Raw genomic sequence first — 22,913 nt, 5'->3', positions numbered from 1 at the left:
AAGTACAAACTACTTGCGACACAACGTGACTTTCCCACGATCTCCTGACAGAACCCTGGGTAGCTGTGACCGTATCGCAAAGTCCCATATCCGACCAAATTGGCTCCGTGTCCGAAAACCATTGCGCCCTCTCTCAGCCATGGCCCGTACTTTTCGAGGCTTGTTAACCTGCTCAAGTGGCTGGGATTACCGGGTTCTCCAGCGTCCCGAAGAAAGCAAGCATCGTGTGGACTTCAGCCTTTCAGTTGTTTAGCGTTTTCGAAAGCCTTGGAGCAGTGTCTCTAGAGAGAACCTGTATGGGCTACGTCCACGTCATAGGGAACATGAAACCCTCTCTCTTTCTCCGATGGCAGTCTTCATCCTTCAAAAGACCTCACAGTCAACATCATCCTCAGACCTCATATCACATTCCCAGTACCCCAAACACATCACACTTTTCAAAGCCTTCAAACCAAGCAGTCCAATTAACCACTCCTAAGTCCTTATAGAACTTGAAGACAAACAACCACCAACGCTACAATGCAGCTCAAGAACCTCCTTCCCGCTGGATTCCTTCTTCCAAGCTTCTTCGATAAAGCGGAGAAAGCCAAGGAGCACCCAGAAGGCCATATTACTACCACCAACACCAAACAGGCGGAACTAGGCGACGTGATGTTCTTCCGACAGGACTTGGATGACCTCAAGCGTCTACTCGCCACCATCGGCTCAGATGCCATCACCATCAAGGAACTCCCTAAGACGGACGTTATCATCGTCAAGCGGACTGCGAGTAGTGATAATAGTGTCATTGATGACATTGATGCTGCGGCAACACCTACCATCTCATCCATCTCACCTACTATTACCATTGCCTCTACTTCACCTGCCTCGTCAGCCTCTGTTTCTGACGCCTCTGACTTCTCAGAAGAGATGAGTATGTCAGCCGAAGTAGAGTCACCTACATCGTCTATCTTACCGACCTTAATCGGCCCAAACATTCCGTCAACCCCCCTTACTGATACGACAATCTTTGCAGAAGATACGAAGACGTCATCCGATGAGGAAGTAGCCGTCAAGCCGGATCTCAGCGAGAACGACATCGCTGGCGGATACGACATCGCCCCCGAAACTCACCCCGTCCAGCTTTCGACCAGGGACTCCAAGTTCAGGACCCCCGGCGTATTCCCCTGGAGAAGCAAACTCTGTCGCTGCGTTTCTATCGGCGCCATCTTTGGAAATAAGGACGACCGTCTCCCCGAGTTCGATGGACTGATGCCAGCGTACTCGGAGGGCATTTCCATCTTCAATTGGGGTAACAGCGTCTGCAAATGCGTTCCTATGGATGACGCCTTTGGGGACCACACTATTGCGCTGGACGTAGCTATTGAGAGCATAGCGTAGGGGCTTGAGCCGTGGTCTCTGGGGACCAGAGGCATGGACATTGTTGGATAAGCTTGATACCCAGTGGAAGTGACGAATTTGGAAGAAGGGTTGAGAAGTTACGGAAGACAAAGGAGAGTCGTGAAGACTATCCAAGGTTGTCTAAATGGAGGGTAGGATCACTTTGGTTGAATGATGGTCAGATCCCTGAGCAAACTATACGGAGTGTCAGAAGACACCATTCTCGGAGGTTACCCTTGAGGTACAAGTAGACATTCATTGTCTGTTTCAGTTGCTATTGCAAAGTCAGATGCAAACTCTCCGAGTATGCGAGAAATCAAATACATTAGAACCAATTAGGGACGGTGTCGTCTTACTTCTTATCTTGTACTCGCAAATGAACCCGAAGCTCATGCGATGAGTGGATGATCAAGACCCCTACCTGGGAAGCACTGTGTGGAAGAACTTGAGTAAGCTATCGACGTCGTTTGCTATCATAAGCGAGGGGATCTGCATAACTTTCCATAAAAGCAGTGACCCGACATGGGAAACGTTGCCGACCCCATTTACTTGCATTAGCCCGCTCTAGCCCGCCGACAACGGACGACCCATGCAGAATGCCCCTCTACCCCTCCAACCCCTCCGTAATTATGTGACATGGTATGATGGTAGGCGAGAGAAACAAGCTGTGAATTCAAGTGCCGGACCCATGACGGGTTCGCCCGGGAAAAGTTGGTCTAGAGCGTACGTTTAGTGATCATGCTTCCTTTGACGACAGTCGAATGAGCAGCGGATCAGGGATATCTTATGCTACACGGTGGCCTTCCAGTCAAGCTTTCTTATCCTCAACATCCTAACGTCTATATACATTTGTCGCATCCCAGCATACCGTCGTCAGGGTCAAGCATTCTCTTTGACACGGAGCAGATGGGGCTTGAAATGGGGCATCGCGGCCCCAAATATCCCCCACCAGCCGTGTCTAGACAATCGCGTCAGACCGTCAGGTCGTCATATCCCGGATATGCGTTCTGTTCATTGGTGGTGGTATCATGTGAGAGAGATTACGCCTGTTGTCCCTTGATCTGGACCTTCACCTTCATGCCGTCGACAGGCTTAGCGGTGACCAAGTGAGTCTGTGGGAGAAATATCAATGGGAGTTCGTCTCAAACGCAAGGGTAGTGGGTTCACTCACAGAGAACATTACAGACTTCGTCTTGTAGAAACCCTTCTCGTCAAGCTGAGACTGTCCCTTCTCATCCAAATCCAGCTCACCCTGCCCAACCTTGATAAACTCAAAGTATCTCGCGATGCAAGCCAGGATGATGCGCACTTCCAAGTTGGCGAGCTCGGATCCGGTGCACCGGCGGGGTCCTCTCTCGTAAGGTCTGAAGGAGCTGTCCGGGATCTTGGCGCCTTCCTCACCGAGCCATCGCTCGGGCATGAAGTCGTCCTTAGTCTCGCCAAAGATCTTAGGGTCGCGCTGGATGATATAGGCTCTGGGGGTCACGCAGAGGTCGTCGACGACCAGCTTTTGTCCGTTGGGGAGGGTCAGGGTCGTTCCGGATCCTTGGGGCGCGACGCGGGCTGTTGTTCCGGGAGGGTGCAGGCGCAAGGCTTCCTTGATGACTGCGTCGGTGTCTGCGCGGCTGTCAGCTGGGCTATCCAAGGCATGGATGAAACCAAACGGTTCAACTTACAAGGCAAGCGAGCCAGAAGCTTTCCAGCTTCGGGGCTCTTGAGTTGCTCAATGACAGACTTAGGGCTCTGATCCGGGCCAAACACCTCGTCGAGCTCATCCTTCAGATCCTTGGCCGACTGCGGCCGTCTATGAAGCTCGTAGAAGCACCATTGCAGGAGAATACTCGTCGTGTCGTGGCCGGCAAAGAGGAAGCCGCGGAGAGTGTCGCTGGTCTGTTGGAGAATCTCGGGGGTCAGGACGTCGATGCCCTGAAGACTGAGGGTGGCAACACTGCGGGATGCGGTGTCGGCGCCGGCCAAGAGCTCCTTGTGCTGCTTCTTGATCTCTTCCTTGAGGATGCCGTCGAGCTTCTTGTCCAGGCGTCTGAGGGTGCGTTCGTTTTCGGTGAAGTATTCACGCATCCAGTTCTTGCCGGGGATACGCTTGTTGAAGGCTTGCGACAGGGCGCGGTATGTCAGCAACACCTCGCTCTGCTTGCCTTCGATTTGAGCGTTCAAATCCATATCGAAAGTGACAATGCCTAATATCATCCATGAGCATACGTTCCAAGTTCTGTGGGTGTCTTCTGGGCTCACCTATAACGTCGAAAGCCAGGTTTGTGGTGTACTCGTCAATCGTAAACTCTTCGCCAGTGGCGGCCTTCTGTTCCATGAGCTCGATGAAGGTCTCCGACTTGTCCAGGATGACTTTCACGAGACCAAGAAGATGCGAAGGCGCAAAACCGGGAAGAATTCTCTTTCGGAGTCCTTTCCATTCCTCGCCCTGATGCGCAAGCGCAATGTCAGTCTCGCAGTATCACCCAAGCACAAAAGCATCATGGTATGGACTTACATCCGTTGTTACGAGAGATCGTGCGCCGACCAAGGGAGCCAAATGTTGGATGGCGGGGTGCTTCGGCACACTGGTGCTGTACTGCTTTGAGGGCTTGGTGACTTGTTCAGCAACATCGTTGTCGAGGATGAACAGGATCAGGAACTTTTCGATCGGGCGCCAGTCTACCAACAGAACGGGAGGGAATCCAAGCTTCTCGGCCTGTTCGTACAGAATCTCGTCTACGTGGTCGCAAAGCATTAGCGTCATGTATGACTTGCATCTCGTACCTAGAAAAGCCCGCAGCACAACTCAACTGCAATGCTGCCGAGACCTCTTCATCCCTGGTTTCCTAGAATTCAAACGTACCAAAAGCCCTTCGAGGATCACCCAGACCAGCGGACTTCTCAATCCACGGCCAATGACCCCTCACTGGGTCAGCCTCTTCAGGCTGCGGGAAGTGAGAGTACTGCTTGATGTCGATACCAGGGGTGGCTTTTGTCCGTCTGAGGTAGTACACCACAGCAACGGGGATCGCGGCCAATACGAGAAGCTTCCATTGGAGGAGAACACTGAGCTTTTCAAAGTTCTGCGACGTGACGAAGCTAAGGAGAGCCATCTTTGCGATTGCGTGGAGGTTGAGGGGGGGGAAACCGCCTCAACTAGCCTCTAGATCGTGAGGGAGAACACCGAAGCGTAGTTTTCTGAATAGAAGAAAACAAAACCACCAAAACTTTTCAGTCTTTCGCTCACGCGAAGATGTGCGCCATTTTTGTAAGGGCTGGGAACGGCCGGTATATACTGCTGACCACCCTTGTAAACCTATTTTTTCTTGCTCGTACCGAAGTATGGTAGGCTATAAGTACACCATGACGGAATGTCGCAATGGGATCCGCAGATTTTCCCTCTTCAGCAAATCTTCAGCGTCCAGGACGGGCCGTGAGACTACATGTAGTGTGGCATCCGGAGGACGGGGTGGATTGGATGGGCGCGCGGAACAGCCCATCACCATCCACTGGGGGAAGGTCGAGCTATTTCATGCTGCCCGCCCCTAGCTAATCACGGTTAGTTGAGCGTAATGCCAAGACTGAAAACTCTTCGTACATGATGCACCTCCTCGAATCAGATCCAATTTATCTAATCTGATGCATCTTATCTGATCCGGTGGTGGGGGAGCCGACACTACCTCCGAGGCCACTTCACTTTAGTGAGAGGTGTTGTCACTCTGTGTAGATCGCAATAGGCGACGTAAGCACCCAGCGGAATCCCGTATCCCACCGGATAGCAAGTGGGTGACAGTCTGGATGGGGCCACGAGCGTGAGGAGAACCTCTGGCCAGGGATAATCTCACTTTCTTACCAATCAGTGTTTTTATCTCCCCGTGTTCTTGGAGAAAAACTGGAGAACTTTGACCTTTTTGCATGATCCCCATCCACTCTGTTTCCCCCAAGGGATATTGGCCCGTGAAGTGGGCGAAACCGAGTGTTCACAAGCTTAAGATCTCTTCCACTATTATGAACCAGAGACAAGAACTCGATTTGCAAGCACGACGACGAGGATCATTTCTAATTGCGAAACAAGACGATGAACATGCAGAAAGACAGTGCTCCAGCTTTATAGTCTGTGAGCTGCAGGACCATGTTGAGCTAGGGTTCGACGCGAAACTGGCGATGGCGAGAAGGCATTAGACGCAGTGGGCGACACTACTCCGTAGATGGCGGGGTAAATGGGCAGCGGCCAAAGTCACTGCCGCCCATGTTCGTCACATTAACCTCTCCCTTGTTGACACACCTGTGCCGCAACTTTGGCCGAGGCCGAACCGCGACTTCGCCGTCTGCCTGCGTCATGTGTGCCGGCTTGCCGGAAGATAAGCCCTAGTCGAATGAGCCCGACCGAGATGAGCAAAGCAGATCAGCGTTCGTACCGCTAGCTTGGCAAGGCTTAGCACCCTAAGCTTGCAGCTAGACCTGGACGTGTCGTCAGACCTTTCCCGAATAGTAGCATTTCTCGAGGTTATTCAGCCTCCCGGCCTTGGGCTCGAGAATACAACCGTTTACAGCTAGTATTGACGGGTCTAAGACCGTTGCCTCTTGGATTGGAATCCAATCAACTCCAAAAATTGACACCGGGAAGTCAGATCCTCACTTTAGACATTGACTTTGACGTCAAATTGGAGGAGAGATCTTACTTGCAAGTACGGAACCCATTTGGGAGACAACGACTTCCTTTGCCTTGAGCTCAATGAGAAAGTTGTATAAATTCAGCATGCTTCCTTTGATCATCATGCAGTTAGTAGCATCTTCCATAGCAGTGAAGACTCAACTATTTCAAGACAGCTCTCACACCTTAGACCTAAACTTCACCACACCCAATCAGCCATGATGCGGACATCTATTTCCTCAATGCTCCTCGGCTCGTGCCTCGCAATGCTACCTTGGTCTGCCACAGCAGCACCAACGCCGGATCCGGAAGCACAGAAACTCGCCGATCGAACATACGGCCCCATCCCGGGACAGTCGACTCTCTTCAGCGACTACAAGGGCAAAGCGCCTCCATTCCCGGGCAATATTACTACACCGATCCTTCCTACAGCTTCTGGGGACCCGGGGCCAGACGACCAAGTCTGGCAAAATCTTCTGTCAGCCGAGTGGGCTATCTTCAGCTTCTACCAACAGGGCGTCGAAGCCTTCAACACTTCGTCTTTTGTCGCTGCTGGCTTCCCAAACACGACCTACGATCGCATCACGGAGATCCGTAACAACGAAGCGGGACATCTGCGCATCTTCCAGAACCAGATCTCCAACACTAGTGTCAAGCCGGGGTCATGCAAGTACGAGTATCCATTTGTGGACGCCACGAGCTTCTTGGCATTGACCACGTACCTCGAAGTCGCCAGCATGGCTTTCTTGACCGGTCTGGTCCAAGAACCTAAGAGCGAGGCCGCGCGTGGCGCCATGGTCGCTATCGCAACAGTAGAGTCGAGGCATGAGACCTGGTCGTTGCTGGACGTCTGGGGGGCGAACCCGTTCTCTGGACCGAGCGATACTGTGTTCCCCTACGCCAACGAGATTCTCGACCTGACAAATGCCTTCATCGTGCCGGGAAGTTGTCCATCCACGAATCCGGAGTATCCCAGCCCGAACCAGCACCTTCCGGCCATGTCAGCCGCGACTGGGACAAAATCTATTGCTCCGGGGGCCGATGTATCGTTCAACTTTACGAACGCGGCTGATCAGCCAGAGTTTGACGACGGAAAGAGCTACTACGCGGTTTTCTTTCACGCCGTTGGAAATACTAGTGTCTCGGTTGATGTATCAGGATGGGAACCTGGGGAACTTGTCAACGTGACAATTCCAGCCGAGTTCGAGACCAAGGGAATTATCATCGCCGTGTTGGCAGATTGTCCAGGAGCTCCTGAATTGCATACGGTTGTGGCTGGACCTAGCATCTTACTGCAACAACCAGCAACCATTGGTCTGCTTCTGGCTTGAAAACTTAGCTAAATACCAATGACCTGGGATTATCATCGTGTAGAGACTAGTGATAAGAACATGACTCTTTAGCAGAAACCCATAGCCGGGGCAATCCGAACATTGAAATCCTGTCACCCAAGTCATCTACCGCTTGGCGGCAACCTAATCGATTTAGAAAGCTTCGACAGACTTGATCTAATCAAGAAAAGTTCATTGCCTGCCTTACCAGTAGTCTCAGGTTAGTGGTCCTCGTCTCCACCACAGCTAGAGTTGCAGTTCGCTTGACTCCCACCAAATTTGGACTGAGGAAGAGCTCCGGCAGCCCACAGGAACAGCGGGCACTCATCTCGCTTGATTCGGTCTATTAGTCTAGTTGGTTAGGACGTCGGATTCTGAATTTCAGAACCTTCCGTAGGCCCAGGTTCGAATCCTGGATGGACCTCATTCACTTTTGTCTTTGGCGATACTGACCATGCCTCGTGTTGATCTTTTTTTGTCCGGTGATGCCTGAATGCTATGTGGAATATCTGCCTCCCCCCCCCCCCCCCCCCCCCCCCCCTCCTCTCTCTCTCTCTCTCTCTCTTTCTCTTGTGCGAATACAGACTCCCGCTTGTTTCAACGCTATGTCTAAATGAGAGGCAGTCAATGTTCAACTTCCTCCGCAGGGTGCCCGGCGTATTTGTAAGTCGTCAAGTGATGATCATGCACTTGACTTGGTCTCTGACGGTGTGGCGATCAGACGGTAACTACTAGGTAACTTGATAAGCTTAGTAGGCTACAGGGGCTAACCCAGCTGGGCCAAGTGCTGCCCACTCCTGATTGGTACTGTGGAAAGATCATACGATTCAGCGCCAATCTGTCAGTTTTCCACCAAACAAAGATTGCCTTCTATTGAGACAAATATCATATCCATAACGTCGCAATCCATTTGAGGCGTCTTTGCAACAATCAGACATTCAATTTTGCTGTAACAGTAAAGATGCAACATCTCAAGTGAATCTGGATACCCTACTGCGAGAGCTGCTGGTCAACATATGCGAGATTCTGTACTATGACGACCACGCTGCGAGTCTCGCTCCGCTATCTACAGTGAATAAGACATGCCGCGATGCTGCAGTCGGTGTCTTGGTCCGCACCATCAATTTCACCGTTAGCAAATATAGCTGTTCAGACAATGAGGACAACTGGTCAGAAAGCGAAGATAACTGTCCATACAGGGAATATGACTGTTCTGATATGAACACAGGCTCCTAGGACAGCCTACACCTCGATGCCCTGAGTTGCGAACGAATGCTTCGCAGAAACGGCGTCTTGTCTCACGTTCGCCGGATCTACATCAAGGACATAGAACCAACAATTGAAAAGGACTTTGAGGAGGACTTCCGATTGACCCAGACCCATTAGGGTTACCGTCTGCCCGAGTGGAAACAGAGGCGCATTTACGCTGCCGTAATGGGAGACGACTTCGCGAGAAAGATGAAGGAGAGCTACTGAGAGCCGGAAGAAATTGAGTACATATGCAGAACTTGCTATCCGTTTGACTATGCCAGCTACCAGCCTCGGTCGACCTATGAGAGTTGTTCAGCTTGGTCATCGATGGCCGGGCTCGTCAGGGAACTGTCTAACCTGACGGACATCTTCTACGCATGCCATACTCAATTCTCTCCCTTACTGCTTGATACCTTAAAGCAATTCCACCCTGCATGCAGAATTCATATACTTCTTTTCAACCTACGTTCGCTACAGACTTTACGCTCTGACAAGTACCAACTTGACCTGGTACAGTCTCCGAGCCTTTACAGCATCAGATGCAGCTTCAGATGCCGGTTTAGTATTGATTGCACCTCTCCAAATCGTCTCAACATAGCTGCAATACGGGCGCTTACCAGTATGGCTCCAGGGCTGAAGGAAGTGTATGTGGCATATGCTCATGGCTAAGGCCTCTATGACCTAGACGAGGCCGCCTGGAAAGGTGTAGAGGACCTAGAACAATGCTTTCCGCAACCCCGTGTGTCATTGCGAACCTTGCACTTAGAATGGCATCCGGGAACGTTCATAGAAGATGGTCTCCTCCGTGATTGGAGCCGCTTTGTTGACTTTGATGCTCTACGAGTCCTCAGACTACCGGCTCCCCTGAGCCAAAGGGCCTTGAACTACTTGGAACCTACTCATTTCCTTTCCTAAAGAAACTGGTCATCAACATTGACGTTGCGTATAGGCGAGACGAGCCGGGGTACGAGCGAGAGAAAACATTCTCGCGATTTATCGATCGACTTAAGAAGATGTGCACGGTAGAAGTGATTGGATGGGACGACTCTTACCTCGGAAAACACCTGTTCAACCAGCGTCTCATGTCGCCTAATAATTGAGGAGATAAGAAGGAAGCATCCAAATCAGCTAAAAATTTCGATAAAATATATATCATTGCACAGCAATAGTGAGAATAGCAATAATGATAACATTAAGTTCAATTTCTGAGTCTCCAAGGCATCAGTGAGTTAATATTGGTCCTCTTTACGCGAACATGCCGGCTCCAGCTGGTTCCCGATGTTGCCGAAGTGTTCGTATCAGACAGCCATAGTAAAGACATGTGCGGACAGACCTGAGCCAAAACACGGTAGGGCTCTTTCCATTCCCGGGCACTTAGTAGAGCCTAGGCCGCTCCGAAGACCCAGGAGACGCATTTCCCACAACGTAGTGGTACATCGTGGTGATGCCCAGACAAGCAGAGCAGGCTGAAGAATCTATTACTCCGTATGGAGTACATTAGCTTGTTCATTCTGACTCCACTGGCCTTTAATCGTCCATACTTATTTCGTCCACGTCGCGACATTCAGTCAAACGTCGATGTTGCCATTGGCTTAGGGTTCAGTCACCCAACTCGTGGCTTAAATTCGAACCTCCGCGCCAAAGGCTACGACCCGTAGCTTTCTATTGGAACTGCTTAACTTAACACTACCGTTTCTTATCATCGTTTGAGTGAACATTCTCGAACGAGTTCTCATTGGTGGGGTTTGGATATCAATGCATAGAACAGATGCTGATTTTACTCGTTGGAAACAGAGTCCAATGAGGCTGCGATGGGCATTCCTCTGCCGGTCCAATCCAAGTTCAAATTGGACTTACGATGGCCGCTTGGCAGACCCAGTTGTACCGACACAATATGGTCACGCAAATCATCCACGAAAAGCGTGTACGAACGCCAATCCGTTGTTTGGTAGCGGGCGGCCGGGCCTCTCTGCTGTCTTCGTGACATGTACTAAGACGGCGGGTCAGACATGGTTGCGAGCATGAAGAAGGCTGTGCCGGTTTCTAGTCTAACTAGACGTCCCAAAGTGTCTGTTCTCCAGTCGTTATGAAATCCGCTGGTTTAGTGTGATGTAGTCTGTGACGGATACTGAGGTAGGTATAACTGGACTGTTGGACAGCTGGTTTTGCGGCATTCTCGGTCATCACGCTCTTTCCACAACGCTGCTTGAGCCCTAGATATGCGTAAATGATAACGCGTTGCGGAGTAGGCGGGCCGTTCTTGCCGATACCGAAGCAAATTGGCAAAAGAGCGAGCATTACAGCCAACTGACTCGGGGCCGCCGCTTTGGCCTGCGGTTTGATGAACACGGTAATATAATTAAGTTAATTAGACGAAAGTGTGAATGATGATCTTCTGCCTCAATCAATATTAAAAGAGATGCAAAACCAGTTTACTGAACGCGTTGTGGTATTTCTTGAATCACAAATCCGATAATTTTCTTCCCATCTCGCAACCTTCGAGTCTCAAAAGCACATTTTCCGATAATCCAAGCTTTCGCCAAACCTAACAATGAAGTACATCATCGCCGTGATTGTGGCCCTTGCAGCATCTTCCAACGCTGCTGTTTGCAACTACGGATGGGGCATGCCGGCGGGATCAACGTGCCCTTCAGTCTATGTAAGTTTGAGATCCTGAAGTCGATTTTTGGAGGACAGCGCTAATAATGACTTGCAGCCTCATACATACTGCGTAAGGTTTCTGGAGCCTTGACCCTGTCCTTTGCTCACCATATCCACACAGTGCCAAGAGGGCGAGAATATCCAGACGTCCAATGAGTTTAAGATTCGTCGAACTTGTTCGTACCCTGTCAACGGAGGCCCGGTTCTCCAATCTTGCCTGGGAGGAAGAGGTGTAAGTACCTTACTTATGTCTTGAAAACGAGTGATGAGTTGCAAGCTAACGAGTGTGGTGTACTTAGTATGTTGAATGCGTAAGTCCTTATTTCGCTACCGCTTCAAATCCGGGGGTATTCTAACGCATCTAGCGCCCTTGAACCACTCATATCAGAGGTGCGAGAAGGGAAGAGGCAGCTACGCATCACTTTTCATTGAGTAGAGGCCCACGCCCACCTATTGAAATGAGTCGCAGAGAGTTAGCGGTATTGACTGGAGCAGCAAGCGGGACTTTAGGTCCACAAGCGTTTTCACATGAGATATCCTTGATTTACGCAGTCTGACTACTTAGTACTGATTGGGAGGAACACTGATAGACGGCAAGAAGTATCCGTGTAATATACCTGTATTTACAGACAAATGTGCTTTAAGAAATTGAGCTTAAAGCTGGAACTATGCCATCAAGACACACTCCAGCTGAAAGAGCGTGGAAAACTTTTCTTTGTCGCAAATCGTTATGGATAAATACGGTTCCTTCGCTATAATGGCTTTTGTCCGTATACGACATGACTGGTTGTTGTTAGTACAATTCCACAGAACACTCAAGGCCTAAGACCTACACTGGCCAGTATGCATGAATCGCCGTATTGTTCAAGTCATTCCGAACTTCCGCAAGGAAAACATCAACGCTCTCTCTTGACCATCCGAGGACCCGGGTGAACAGTCCAACACTGAGGCCCTCCAGCCCCATCATCACATTCTCGTGGTTCCATGAACCTACCCACATTGTCAGTGTCCGAACGTTCTCAATGCTGAAAGGCAACACGATGCGACAGCAGCGATAGTAAACACCACTCTCCAAAGGGTCTAGGTAACGTAGAGTCTAGTTTACTTACCAAGCTCCTTGTGCCTTGGGTGTTTCGCCCACCTGTTTGTCGGCCATTTGAAGATAACTTCCTTTACATTCACGAATCCTGCCTCTCGAAGTTGTCGCTTGTAATGTGTTGCTCCGCCAAAGGGTGTCCCCCGCTCTCCTGTCCCTTGGAAGAGGAACTGGTTCCATTGATACAACGCTGACTCTTTTGTCAGTGTGCCATCATCAGACATGGCTTGCGCTCCATCGGCGCACTCGAACCAGCCTCCCGGATTTAAATTTGTGAACGACTGCCGGAACAACCTGGGAAAATCCCTGATCCCGCCCGTGTTCATCCGGCTGTAGATAAAATCAAACTTTTGCGAAAACGACCAAGGTTCCTCTTCGATATCATCGATCTGGAAGTAGACGTTGGGCGGTACATACGAAGGTTGCACCGGGCTCAGATCCACGCCAATGATGGTCGAGCCGGGGTTCTCGTCCGCAAAGTCGATCGCCCAGATCCCTGTTCCGGTGCCGACGTCTAAAACCCGTTGCGGCGGCCTGTCTATACTCAACGGGGACAGATGCAGCTTGTCGCCGAGGGTGAGGAGACATAGATTATGCTGGAGGTCTAAGCGGTCGAGTTCGAGGTCGTCGTTTGGGAAGAGATAAGCGCCATCCTTGTAGGCGTGGTATGTGCGGCCATTTTCCTCTCGGTAACGTAGTATGCTACTGCGCAAGGACATGGTGGAAGGTTGCACCTCGGCGCCTAGGGACGAGTCGAGGTCCGATTCCTCGCCGTCGGATTCAAGCTCGCTTTCTTCATCTACAGATGTCGTCATAGAAACGTCGTCAGGTATTTCATCAGCTTCTAGGGAAGCTGAGGGTTGTGGTGCCGCTGGGGCCGACATGGTTGATGGGCGGCGCGATAGACGATCGATAGATGGGTATCTTCGAGATTGACGAGCCTAATCTGGAATTTGGGTGGACGAATGCAACGACAGATTAACGATTAAGGCTACAACGGGATATTTGGGAGCAAGGCTCTATTATGGCAAGATTGTTTCCTTTTCTCTCAGGACGTGAAGTTGAACGAACTCCGCAATGGAGGTGGGAGGACCGATGGAAAGGCGGAAATCGTGGAGACTTCGGAGGAATGTCCGTTCCTGTTGCCCAACGGCGAGCCAACACGCTTTTGATATCTGACAGGACAACTCGCACCAACAATGAAAGGAAATGCGGGGATTTGATTGGCTGTGAATGACCCCTGGCAGGCAAACAACCATCCTGCATATCGAAACGAGGGGTTCAGCCCACGTCCAGCGACTCAAAGGTCCCTTTGCTCTCCTGTTGGCTTTGAGTACATGGATCGGGACCTGACTGCTCGACTGTTGGAAGGTGTTGGACGAGGCATTGGCCGCCCGAGAAAGAGCGTTCGAGGTCGTTGTACGCGATATAGAAGCTGTTAGAGCATCATGGAATGGCGCCGAGCGCAACATGCGCCTGGTTCGGGTAAGATCATCCTGCGGGATAACAACGTAAAAGGCGGGTTGGAACAACATGATATGTAACCCTTCTTTTCGTGCACTAGGGCCTTACGAGGAAATGATTTGACGGATCCGACCATATGGTAATTTGGAGAGACAGATGCTTGTGTCAAAGAAACATTGACCGGGTTTTCGGGTTCTCGCTTACTGGTGAGTTGGGTCGTCATACCGATCTCCTATGCATATTGCTGCTCTGATGGTGGCAGCCCTGTCTCGCAGTGCCATCAGAATCCCGGGGCTGTAGTTTCGCACACTTCAAGTATCTGGAGGAAAGAAGGAACAATAATCTTCGAGGTTCCAAATACAGGGCTCAAAACCCTCATTGCACTGGCGTCAAGCCAATTGCATTCATTCGCACCAGTCAATAATGGTCAATTTGAACAACTCACTGCTTCAAAGGTTAGTCTTCAATGGTAAGTACGTTAAACACCCACACCTAATTCTCAGATTCTAGTCATAACCAATCTCATTGAATTACTGACCCTTCAGCGTGACATAGATGAAGGGCACTTGAACGAGCGTCTTCATGTTGCTTTGAGAATACGATGCTCATTCCAAGAGACGCGCTCTTGCCCAACAGTGGATAGATGGGCTACGATACGCTAGCAGATGGCCATCGCCACAAAAGTCACTCCAACTCCTCAACCGGCTCATTAATGCTGTACGAAGCAAGACATTGAGAACATCATTATGTCAGCCAGTCGCTGTTATGCCATCGGCTTTCTTCCGGTGACAAACCGATAGCTTGTGATGAGTCTGTAGTCCTTGCTACGGAACTCTCGCTTGACACCCTCCATCAGCACTCGGGCCTGGTCGTGAGAGTAATTCAATACTCTGGTGAACAAAGCCGGGGTGTGAGAGTCGACAGACATTTGCATGTGAACGAGTTCGCAGCGACCAAGCTCCTTCAATGCTGGGTCTTTCGCCCACGGGCCGATGGGTATCTAAAACTTTGTCAGTATTTCTCTCAGGGCATGCGCGTATATTGTGGCTGAGGACACTTACTCTGTAAACAAGTTCCTGAACATCCTCAAAGCCGGCATCGATCATCCACTGCTTGTGGTGCCTTGCCACGTTGATTTGCTTCCCATACATCTTACTTGCTTCGTCCAGCTTGTGGACCCATTCCTTTGTCCATGGTGCTCTCTCATAACTGTCATCATCACTGAAGATCCATGCATCGTATTCTTGCATTTCAACCCATCCACCCGGCTTCAGCCCACCCATTACACGGTCGTAGAACCTTGCCCAGTCAGAAGATGTTCCACTAAGCGCGCGGCCGTGGATGTAGTCGAAATGTTCCTCCTCGCGGTATGTCCACTCATCCTCGTAGTCATCCACATGGAACTTGCAGTTCGTAGGGACCCATTCTGGCTGAATGGGCGAGAGATCGACACCATATACGTCAGCCGTGGGAAATTCGTCTGCCATCTCGATGGCCCAGATTCCGGTCCCTGTACCGAGGTCGAGGATCCTCATGCCAGAAGCCGCCGGATCCTCTGGAGTGGGGAGCGGCGCGGTGTAGAGCTGGCCTCCGAGGAGGAGACGCCAGATATGGTGTTGCAAGTCGAGACGTTCTTGCTCTTGGTCGTCGTTGGGAAGGACGTACTGTCCCTCCCGGTAGGCGTGGTATCGCCGCCCGTTCTCATACTGGTAGTGAAAGATGGAGGATGCTATGGAGGCCGTGTAAGCGCTGCCAGCATCGGAGCCGTAGGCCGAGTCATGATCTTCGCCGGGGTTTGTAATCTCGGTCTGTAATACGAGGGTACAAAGGAACGTTAGTGCATACGGTCTTGCTTCTAGTCTCAAGGGAGAGGGAACCTGGCGATGATGGGCTTACGTCGACTTGCAGCGGTGTCAAGGTCTGATCTGCTGCCGGATTAAGCAAATACTGGATGCTCGTCGGGGCTACGGCACGGGGAGGTGTTGTCGCTCCTGTGCTGCTAGTCAAAGGGGTTGGTGTTTGGACTGGACCGGCACTAAGGGGGGTCCCGGTGTCCGGTCCCGAGTCCGCGGTACTGGAACCGCCGGTAGTTGACGGACGCGACGTCATGGGAAAGGGAGCGCGGGATCGGCAGACCGTCAGCCGTCAGCCGTCTGTTCCCGGTGGGAGAAGTAAAAAAGATGGCAGTTTTGGAAAACAACGGTTTCGCGTTTCCCCTGGACAATTTGACTCTGTTCGAGAAACAGACGAGGGCCAAACTTTAAGTGCCCACCCCCCTTTGAAATGGAGAAGCAGCAGAGTGAAATGTCACCCCACGGTGGGAAATGATGGATGAATGCGGATCGCCCGGGAACCCAGCTGAAGAATAATTCTGGGAAAAGCCTTGCACATAAAGCCCCCTTCATCATCACGCCAATGAGCAGCCAGGGTCGTCCCCTATTCCGCTTCGAGCGCTACGTCCGTGCCGCCCCCGTACGTTACGACCCCTTCCTCTCAGCTGCCAAACCCACCATGGTATCCGCTTCCGATCGCCATCGCCATGTTCGGTAAGGCTTGTGAGCACGTTGTGAGCTTCATGGCAGTTGGGTGAGCCAATAAGTGAAGAGTTCTGCGAGACAAGGAACTCCACCTTCGTATCAACTCTAAGATATCACCTCATGTATATCGCTTAAGTATGAGACTGACTTAGTGACCTTGATTTTAGTCTCCTTTTTAGTGACACTTATCTCACACTAGTGTCTGCTCGAGCCGAGGGGAAGCGGCATGTTTCTGGCCTGTCACGAAAGCGGCGGGGAATGGGCCGCAGTGGAGGGGTCAATGATTTTCTTTTGAAGCTTTTGGAAGCAGAATTTGACCTCATTTGGTCCCGCGATCTCAACAATCTTCTACAAGCCACTCACGACTTGCAGCAAACTCGTCTCATCCTCACCAGCGAGAAGCTTTTTCGGTGCTTGAACTAGGTACTACTACATTAGTACATGTAGCAAGACCCTCAACTCAAAAGTCACTCGCGGGTTTCATCACGTTACTATCCCACCGCTCAACTCACCGCCTCGCATCCTTTCGCCAAGGACCAACACCGACGACAATGGCCCAAAAACTCATCGTCGTCGTAGGAGCCACGGGCAATCAAGGTGGTTCCGTTGCCCGCCGCTTCCTGGCTGCAGGCTACCGCGTCCGCGCTCTCACACGCGACACTTCTTCCACATCCGCTACTGGCCTGGCCGCTCTCGGGTCCGATGTGGAGCTGGTGAGCGCGGACCTCGAAAACGTGGAATCCATCGAAGAAGCATTCCAGGGTGCAAATGTCATCTTCAGCGTCACAAACTACTGGGAGCCCTTCTTCCGGCCAGACTGTCGCTTCAAGGCGAAGGAGAAGGGCATCTCCTGCCGGAAGTTTGCATATGATGTAGAGTTGCGCCAAGGACGGAATATTGTCGACGCCGCGGCCAAGACCGTGGAATCGCTCGACGATAACGGATTTTTGGTTTCGACCCTCAGTCACGCTGAGAAGTGCAGTGGTGGAAAGTTCAAGGAGCTGTATCATTTTGACTCCAAGGCTGAGATCTTCCCTGGCTACGTGAATGAGAAGTATCCCGAGCTTGCGGCAAAGATGTCGTGCATTCATACAGGCTACTTCTACACCAGTTACAACATTCTTCCCAACTCATACTTCGGAAAGGTGAGCAGCTTCCCCTAAGCTCAACTAAGAACATCTCTTAAACTTCATCAGAACCCCGATGGCACATTCACAATGGCGTTCACCACCTCTCCCGACAAGCCCGTCCCGCACTTCTCACCCGTCGATGATATGGGCAACTTCACCTACGCCGTTTCCCAGATGTCTCCCGGCAAGGCTTACATGGCTGAAGGAACGACTGCCACTTGGCCCCAGTTCCTCGACACATGGGCGAAGGTGAACGGAGTACAAGCAAACTATAAGCAAATCACACCGGAAGAGATGATCGAGGCGACTGGAGAGCGCGACACCGGCCTTGAAGTCGCGTACATGTTTTCCTATTCCTCAGACCCAGGCTATGATGGTGGCATGGACCTGCTGACTGCAGCTGATATCAGAAAGGTGAGAGCCATAGCCCGCAAAGGACGAGACTTTCTATTTTGAGAGTACGTAATGAACTAACTGCTACTCAGACTGGCGTTGATTGTCCCATGACGACTTGGGAAGAGTGGTCGAAACAGAATGACTGGTCCTCTGTATTAGACAAATAATGGGTATGACAGCTTGGTTATGCTGAGACGAGCTAGACATAGATTAAATTGAACAATACTATTCCCTCCAAAGCTCTGGCCATTAGCAACTTGAAGTACGAGAATCGCATATGGTTTAGTTGGAGCTCAATGTTTGTTATTTTGAATTTCTAGGTCCGAAGCGCAATCTTTTTACATTTATTCTTTTTCTGATTTCCGAGAACACCAATAACCTGAACCATCAAAACTCCATGTAGACGGCCACAATAGTCGCCAGAGCCATGGCAAACATGGCTTGACCCCCAGCGGCAGAAACCTCTACCCCCCCGCTCCTCACCGGTTGGGCACCGGAAAGCTGGCCCCTACCAGGTTCCATGGACTGCGGGAACATCAAGACTGTGCCATTACCCGCATCTCCCACTGGAGCTGTTGTGTTCGGATCGATAGTGAACGACGTGTTCGTCGACTCGAACCCTTCGCGTCTTCCGACCAGTACTTCGACACTACGGAACGCCACGGCTGGAGCATCCTGCGCAAGGAAGTGGCCTGCCGTGGAGACTGCGAGATACGTCAGACCTCGCTCTGAATGCACCGTACCCATTACACCGGCGCCGGCCAGCGTCTCGGGGTCAGTGTTGGTGTGATAGGGCACATAAAGCGGTGCGATAGGCTTCTTTTGGAAACCCATTTGCCCTCCCCAGGTCAAGTTCTGGATCGTGAGAAGGGTACCGTCGTCAATGAGCACAAAGTCCTTGGTGCCATGTGCGAGGATGACGTTTCGCGTTTTGTCAATAACGTTGGGCAAGACTGGTTGACTTCCCGGTCCTTCGTCGATGGAGTTGTCGGTCTCATTGAAGAACACTGGTGTCTCCGTGCAGAAAACCCATTCCTTATCCAAGGGGGCATTGATGGCTTTCTTGACGTCTTCGCGGTTGAAGTAAACTGGTCCAGACCCTTTCGGCCTATACATAGAGCCGTCGCTGAATCCAAGAGGGTCGTACTTCAATGGGCAGAGATTCGTAACGGAGTAAACGCTGAAGCAAGGAGTAATTTCCGTCGCGGCCTCCAGAATCATGGTCCAAGTATCGCATTCTGGTTTTACATTGCCGTCCTCATCCATACCCGGCATCGTCGCAGGCTGTTGTCCTGCAGGTGGATAGACGAGCCATTTACGCATGTAATCGGCATACCCACACTTCTCGTGCGCATCCTTCAACGTCTGCCTGAACGTGTCGTTGAAGGCGAAGACATGCTCCCATCGATCCACGAAGGAAACTGCAGGGATCTCCTCCCCGATACTGTCGACCGAGTATGTACCATCGAAGATTTGCATACCGGCAATGTTGAAGTAGTCCTTGTCATTGCTATCGACCATAGCGCTCGCGATGTAGGGGCAGTACATGCCGCTGTACGAGGATCCCGTCACATAGACCTTGTAGCCCTGCATGGCAAAAGTGTCGACAAAGTTGCGCCAGAAGCTGAGGAACTGGCGGGCTACATCGAATTCGTCCTTGGCGCTGGGTGTACCCTGGGAGAATCCAGTACCGACTGGCTGGTCAACCCAGACGACGTTGGTGATGCGGTGCCAACTCCATTTGTTGCGAATGGGCTTGAACATTCCTGGCTGCCAGAGCATGGGGCCGTTTTCCGAGAGGAGTTCTCCGGTGGAGGAACAGCCAGGCTGGCCATGACAGTTAGCGCTGCTCAGTTATCGATTAGTCGCAAAGACTTACACCGCCAGTCAACCAGATCATAATCTCCTTATCGGCGGCCTGGCTCTCGGATGGGAAAAACCAGAAGTACAGCTTTCCTGCCGTGTCATTGTTCTTGTCGATGTTGAGCAATCCCGCGTAGGACTCGCCGACGTCAAAGTCAACTTCAGGAATCTTTGTTCCATTGACAACAAATTCTAGGACAATGGTGTTAGATAGTATCCTAAGTTTCGTCATTAGGGTTACGTATCAACGCACTTTTGGTCTTATCTGTGAGGAACTTTGGTTCCCCTTGTGCCTTATTCACGACATTCTGTTGAAAGTCGGCCTTCGCGTTTGAGTACTTGGGCTGGTTCAGCGATGGTTTGTACTGTTTCAAATTCAAGGTTGCAGAAACAGCAACGGGAAGCAGCAAGACCGCACGGAGCCAGTGCATATTGGAATATACCGGGAGAACGGAAATTGGGGGCCGTCGATGCCCTTCTTGCCTTGTCGCTGATGATTACAGCATCACCCTCGACAAGTCTAACGGTCAAGCAGGTCGCAGGGAAGGTGGAGAAATTCGAGGCGGCTCTGCACCGGACTTTAAGGAAGGGAAACAAAGAGGTGCCACCATTTAAGCATTCCTCGGAAAGGCGCGATGCGTGTTTCAAGATGGGCCCTGTTGGAGGGGATCAAGCTCGGACGTTGATCCCGATGAAGGGAAACGCACATCAGTGTCACCTCAACTCGGTTTCGCCCAAGCTTAATTCACTTGGCATCGGGCCGCTAGGTTTGGGGAGAGCTAGTCGTAATTTGGAAATAAAGCGGAGGGTTCTGTAGCTTGAAAGGTTCTTAGGATGGGAGACCCTTGATGCATGACCGGTGAATCGGCTTGATTAATAGTAGATGGTCTTCTCTGCTGGAGGGTGATATGAGGCACACACAGATTAGCTCCGCTGATCATCAAACCTGGACTGTTTCGGTAGACGGCAGACGCCGACTCTGGCAAGAGCTGATGATATAACTGCTCAAAATATCTTCGCTAGAATACAGGCTGATCTTTAGACTCTTCCACTAGAGACGCGCTAGCTGGATCGAGTGTTATCCGATCAATCAGCTGCTCTCGGCGGCGGCGGCCTCGGAGCTAAGTCTAGCGCTGAGGACTGTCCGCACGAAGAAATCTCTCACTCAATCCTCCCATCGGGAACCGAAAACATCCAAGTGAACCCAATATTGACCTTGCGGTTCTGTCACACCTGCCCGGTGATGGAAAGTCAACTAGTTGGCCCAATGTCGTATCTCACTCTAATGTTGTTAGCTGAGTAGTTTAGCTTCAAACAAATTAGCATGTTTCTGATGAGCTTGTTCTTGCCTTGCGGTTAGCAGGTCCGCCTCATGCTGAATTACGTGTGGTCATGCCACGCAAGAGAATTTACTTGATGACCGAACAGATTTCATAGTGAGTCCCAGAGAAAACGGCCTTGCAACGAGGTGCCATCGTCACCAGCTTGGGTGGTATTCAGGAGCCGATCGAAAGATGAACTTCTGTTCATTTTCACTTACTCAAAATAGACACTCGATTCTGCCCCTTCAAAGGACAGCTGGTTTACTTTTGTCCTTCTCGTCTCTTGTCTTGTGCGAATCACGCCAACCCAACACCCCACTTCGCTTTTGCATAGGAGCAAGATGTGACATGTCAGTACAAGATTTTCACAGATGCTACTTGTACAATGTACTGCTACCTCTACTCAGGAATGCAATCTTCACCCATATAGTCTAATTATTCATTTAAAGAGTTCACAGAAGTCCAGGTCGGCGCAAAACGGCAGGAGATACTTGCCGATTGCGCATCATTGAGCTTCTGACATTTTGGTTGCACCGACAAGTGCCTATGCAGTAAGTCCATAGGAGATTACCAGCGTGCTTTTGGCCATGATCATACCGACTCCAGACTGTAGTCAAAGTCAATGGTTCATGTAATCATCTCGAAACGGCCATTATGGTAAGATGCCAAAGTTTAGTGTAAGTAGTCACCTCATACACGCATCATCAGCGACGCATACCACAAACATAAAGTTCCACGAATCAGAATCATTGTAAAGAATAATAGATCTAGTATTTCGACAACCTTCACCAATTCATCGGCGAGCCATCGTACTTTTCATGGCGAAACATGACCGGTGGTGGTACGAGCTCCGTACCTAGCCTTGAATCTCTGACTCAATCGTGGAATTATATCCTGTCTGTTCCATCGTAGTCATGGGAAAGAAGTGTTCGCAAGTTCTTGTCCTTCAACACATTGCAAGCCTCCCTGTGGCCTATCTTGAGCCCCGCTTCCGCGCAGATCTGCACACCGGCCAGTATGAATTCTCTCCACAGCAACTGCTTACAGTTATCAAATGGAAAGAGGGAAAGCTGTCTGACATACCTGGTCACAGTAGTCAGGGATTCAGCATTGCTTGCACTCTACGTGGGCATCGGATGTCTTGCTGCAAGCGTAGCGCTGGGCTTTGTCTTGGCCGTTGTGCTTATAGAGATCCTGGTTGAAGTGAATGAGCTTAGAAAGACTGACTGGAAATACCTAAGGCATTGCTATGTTAGAGATAGATTTCTCCTCGATGAGACATTTATGTTTTGGCTTTCGGTCATCTAACCTTTTTTCTAAATTTCTCAGAACAAGACTTACACGATAGCAGCTATGTTGGTCAACATGGATGTGATCCCTCTTGTTGAGTACAGCAGTATAGTCGTAAAAAGGATATAAGATGGCAATGGTATGGCCGGTACTGAGGTAGTTGTCATCGTTACTTTTGGAAGAGCCCATGACCAAGACGGATAACTTATGGCCTTCAGTGTCATAGACTGTGAGGTAAGTATTACTCTCGATGACAATGGCGTTTTGGATCTCGGCCAGCGTGCACCAGTGATTTCGAACGTCGGGAGGGCGCGAAGATAGCTCCTTAAGGCTAGGGAAAGAGCACTTGTCTTTGAAGTCGGCAAATATCGACATTATCTTACGAATGGTACGCTAGTCCGAATGCTGTGTGTACTCTTGAGGGCCGTTGTCGAGTGGGTAGGTCGGGATCGCATGGCAGATTCCTAGAATAAGTAATCTGGATACAGCTGGACCTCATTCCAGATAGTAATCTGCCCTGGCAATATTCGGTATAAGTAAAATC

General features: G+C 50.7%; 8 protein-coding genes and 1 non-coding gene across 9 annotated transcripts; 4 read left to right on the top strand and 5 right to left on the bottom strand.

The window, feature by feature from the left end:
- Positions 1-519: 519 nt before the first annotated feature.
- BDP55DRAFT_633381 (uncharacterized protein) lies at positions 520-1,380 on the top strand (the record flags this gene model as incomplete). Its single annotated transcript, XM_060572545.1, has 1 exon — positions 520-1,380. One exon carries the CDS (start codon positions 520-522, stop codon positions 1,378-1,380), a length of 861 nt encoding a protein of 286 aa, XP_060428185.1.
- Positions 1,381-1,971: 591 nt separating this feature from the next.
- On the bottom strand, positions 1,972-4,987 carry BDP55DRAFT_668059 (cytochrome P450 52A11). The gene is made up of 6 exons (XM_060575209.1): positions 4,238-4,987; positions 3,890-4,110; positions 3,634-3,820; positions 3,057-3,578; positions 2,552-2,997; positions 1,972-2,492 (listed from the first exon to the last, which is right to left on the bottom strand). Exons 1-6 carry the CDS (start codon positions 4,485-4,487, stop codon positions 2,421-2,423), a joined length of 1,698 nt encoding a protein of 565 aa, XP_060428184.1. The 5' UTR covers positions 4,488-4,987; the 3' UTR covers positions 1,972-2,420.
- A 1,307-nt stretch (positions 4,988-6,294) lies between these two features.
- On the top strand, positions 6,295-7,359 carry BDP55DRAFT_555134 (ferritin-like domain-containing protein; the record flags this gene model as incomplete). Its single annotated transcript, XM_060569454.1, has 1 exon — positions 6,295-7,359. The coding sequence occupies one exon, from the start codon at positions 6,295-6,297 to the stop codon at positions 7,357-7,359; it is 1,065 nt and encodes a 354-aa protein (XP_060428183.1).
- Positions 7,360-7,699: 340 nt separating this feature from the next.
- On the top strand, positions 7,700-7,783 carry BDP55DRAFT_t209. Its single transcript has one exon. It is a non-coding gene; the product is annotated as a tRNA-Gln (tRNA).
- Positions 7,784-12,023: 4,240 nt separating this feature from the next.
- On the bottom strand, positions 12,024-13,251 carry BDP55DRAFT_694926 (methyltransferase; the record flags this gene model as incomplete). Its single annotated transcript, XM_060577408.1, has 3 exons — positions 12,024-12,054; positions 12,105-12,261; positions 12,381-13,251. The coding sequence occupies 3 exons, from the start codon at positions 13,249-13,251 to the stop codon at positions 12,024-12,026; spliced, it is 1,059 nt and encodes a 352-aa protein (XP_060428182.1).
- A 1,343-nt stretch (positions 13,252-14,594) lies between these two features.
- Positions 14,595-15,940, bottom strand: BDP55DRAFT_694925 (methyltransferase; the record flags this gene model as incomplete). Its single annotated transcript, XM_060577407.1, has 3 exons — positions 14,595-14,831; positions 14,893-15,639; positions 15,728-15,940. The coding sequence occupies 3 exons, from the start codon at positions 15,938-15,940 to the stop codon at positions 14,595-14,597; spliced, it is 1,197 nt and encodes a 398-aa protein (XP_060428181.1).
- A 979-nt stretch (positions 15,941-16,919) lies between these two features.
- On the top strand, positions 16,920-18,130 carry BDP55DRAFT_612871 (NmrA-like family protein; the record flags this gene model as incomplete). Its single annotated transcript, XM_060571214.1, has 3 exons — positions 16,920-17,513; positions 17,565-17,912; positions 17,984-18,130. 3 exons carry the CDS (start codon positions 16,920-16,922, stop codon positions 18,059-18,061), a joined length of 1,020 nt encoding a protein of 339 aa, XP_060428180.1. The 3' UTR covers positions 18,062-18,130.
- A 151-nt stretch (positions 18,131-18,281) lies between these two features.
- Positions 18,282-20,188, bottom strand: BDP55DRAFT_694923 (serine carboxypeptidase; the record flags this gene model as incomplete). The annotated part of the gene is made up of 3 exons (XM_060577406.1): positions 18,282-19,721; positions 19,774-19,949; positions 20,011-20,188. 3 exons carry the CDS (start codon positions 20,186-20,188, stop codon positions 18,282-18,284), a joined length of 1,794 nt encoding a protein of 597 aa, XP_060428179.1.
- A 1,995-nt stretch (positions 20,189-22,183) lies between these two features.
- BDP55DRAFT_716694 (uncharacterized protein) lies at positions 22,184-22,910 on the bottom strand (the record flags this gene model as incomplete). The annotated part of the gene is made up of 2 exons (XM_060578347.1): positions 22,421-22,910; positions 22,184-22,315 (listed from the first exon to the last, which is right to left on the bottom strand). The coding sequence occupies exons 1-2, from the start codon at positions 22,742-22,744 to the stop codon at positions 22,184-22,186; spliced, it is 456 nt and encodes a 151-aa protein (XP_060428178.1). The 5' UTR covers positions 22,745-22,910.
- Between the last annotated feature and the right edge of the window lie 3 nt (positions 22,911-22,913).

The sequence above is a fragment of the Colletotrichum godetiae genome (assembly GCF_030913485.1).
Source record: "Colletotrichum godetiae strain CBS 193.32 chromosome Unknown BDP55scaffold_27, whole genome shotgun sequence".
NCBI lineage: Eukaryota > Fungi > Ascomycota > Sordariomycetes > Glomerellales > Glomerellaceae > Colletotrichum > Colletotrichum godetiae.
Note: the sequence above shows the minus strand (reverse complement) of the source record. Positions and strands in the feature narration are given on the sequence as shown.

Bases quoted from the DNA above. Each gene is read 5' to 3' on its own strand.
- BDP55DRAFT_668059 (XM_060575209.1), bottom strand. From the start codon at position 4,487: ATGGCTCTCCTTAGCTTCGTCACGTCGCAGAACTTTGAAAAGCTCAGT. The intron at 3,821-3,889 runs GTAAGTCCATAC...CTTGCGCATCAG, and splicing joins GATCTCTCGTAACAACGGAT to GGCGAGGAATGGAAAGGACT. The intron at 2,998-3,056 runs GTAAGTTGAACC...ACAGCCGCGCAG, and splicing joins GCTTCTGGCTCGCTTGCCTT to ACACCGACGCAGTCATCAAG.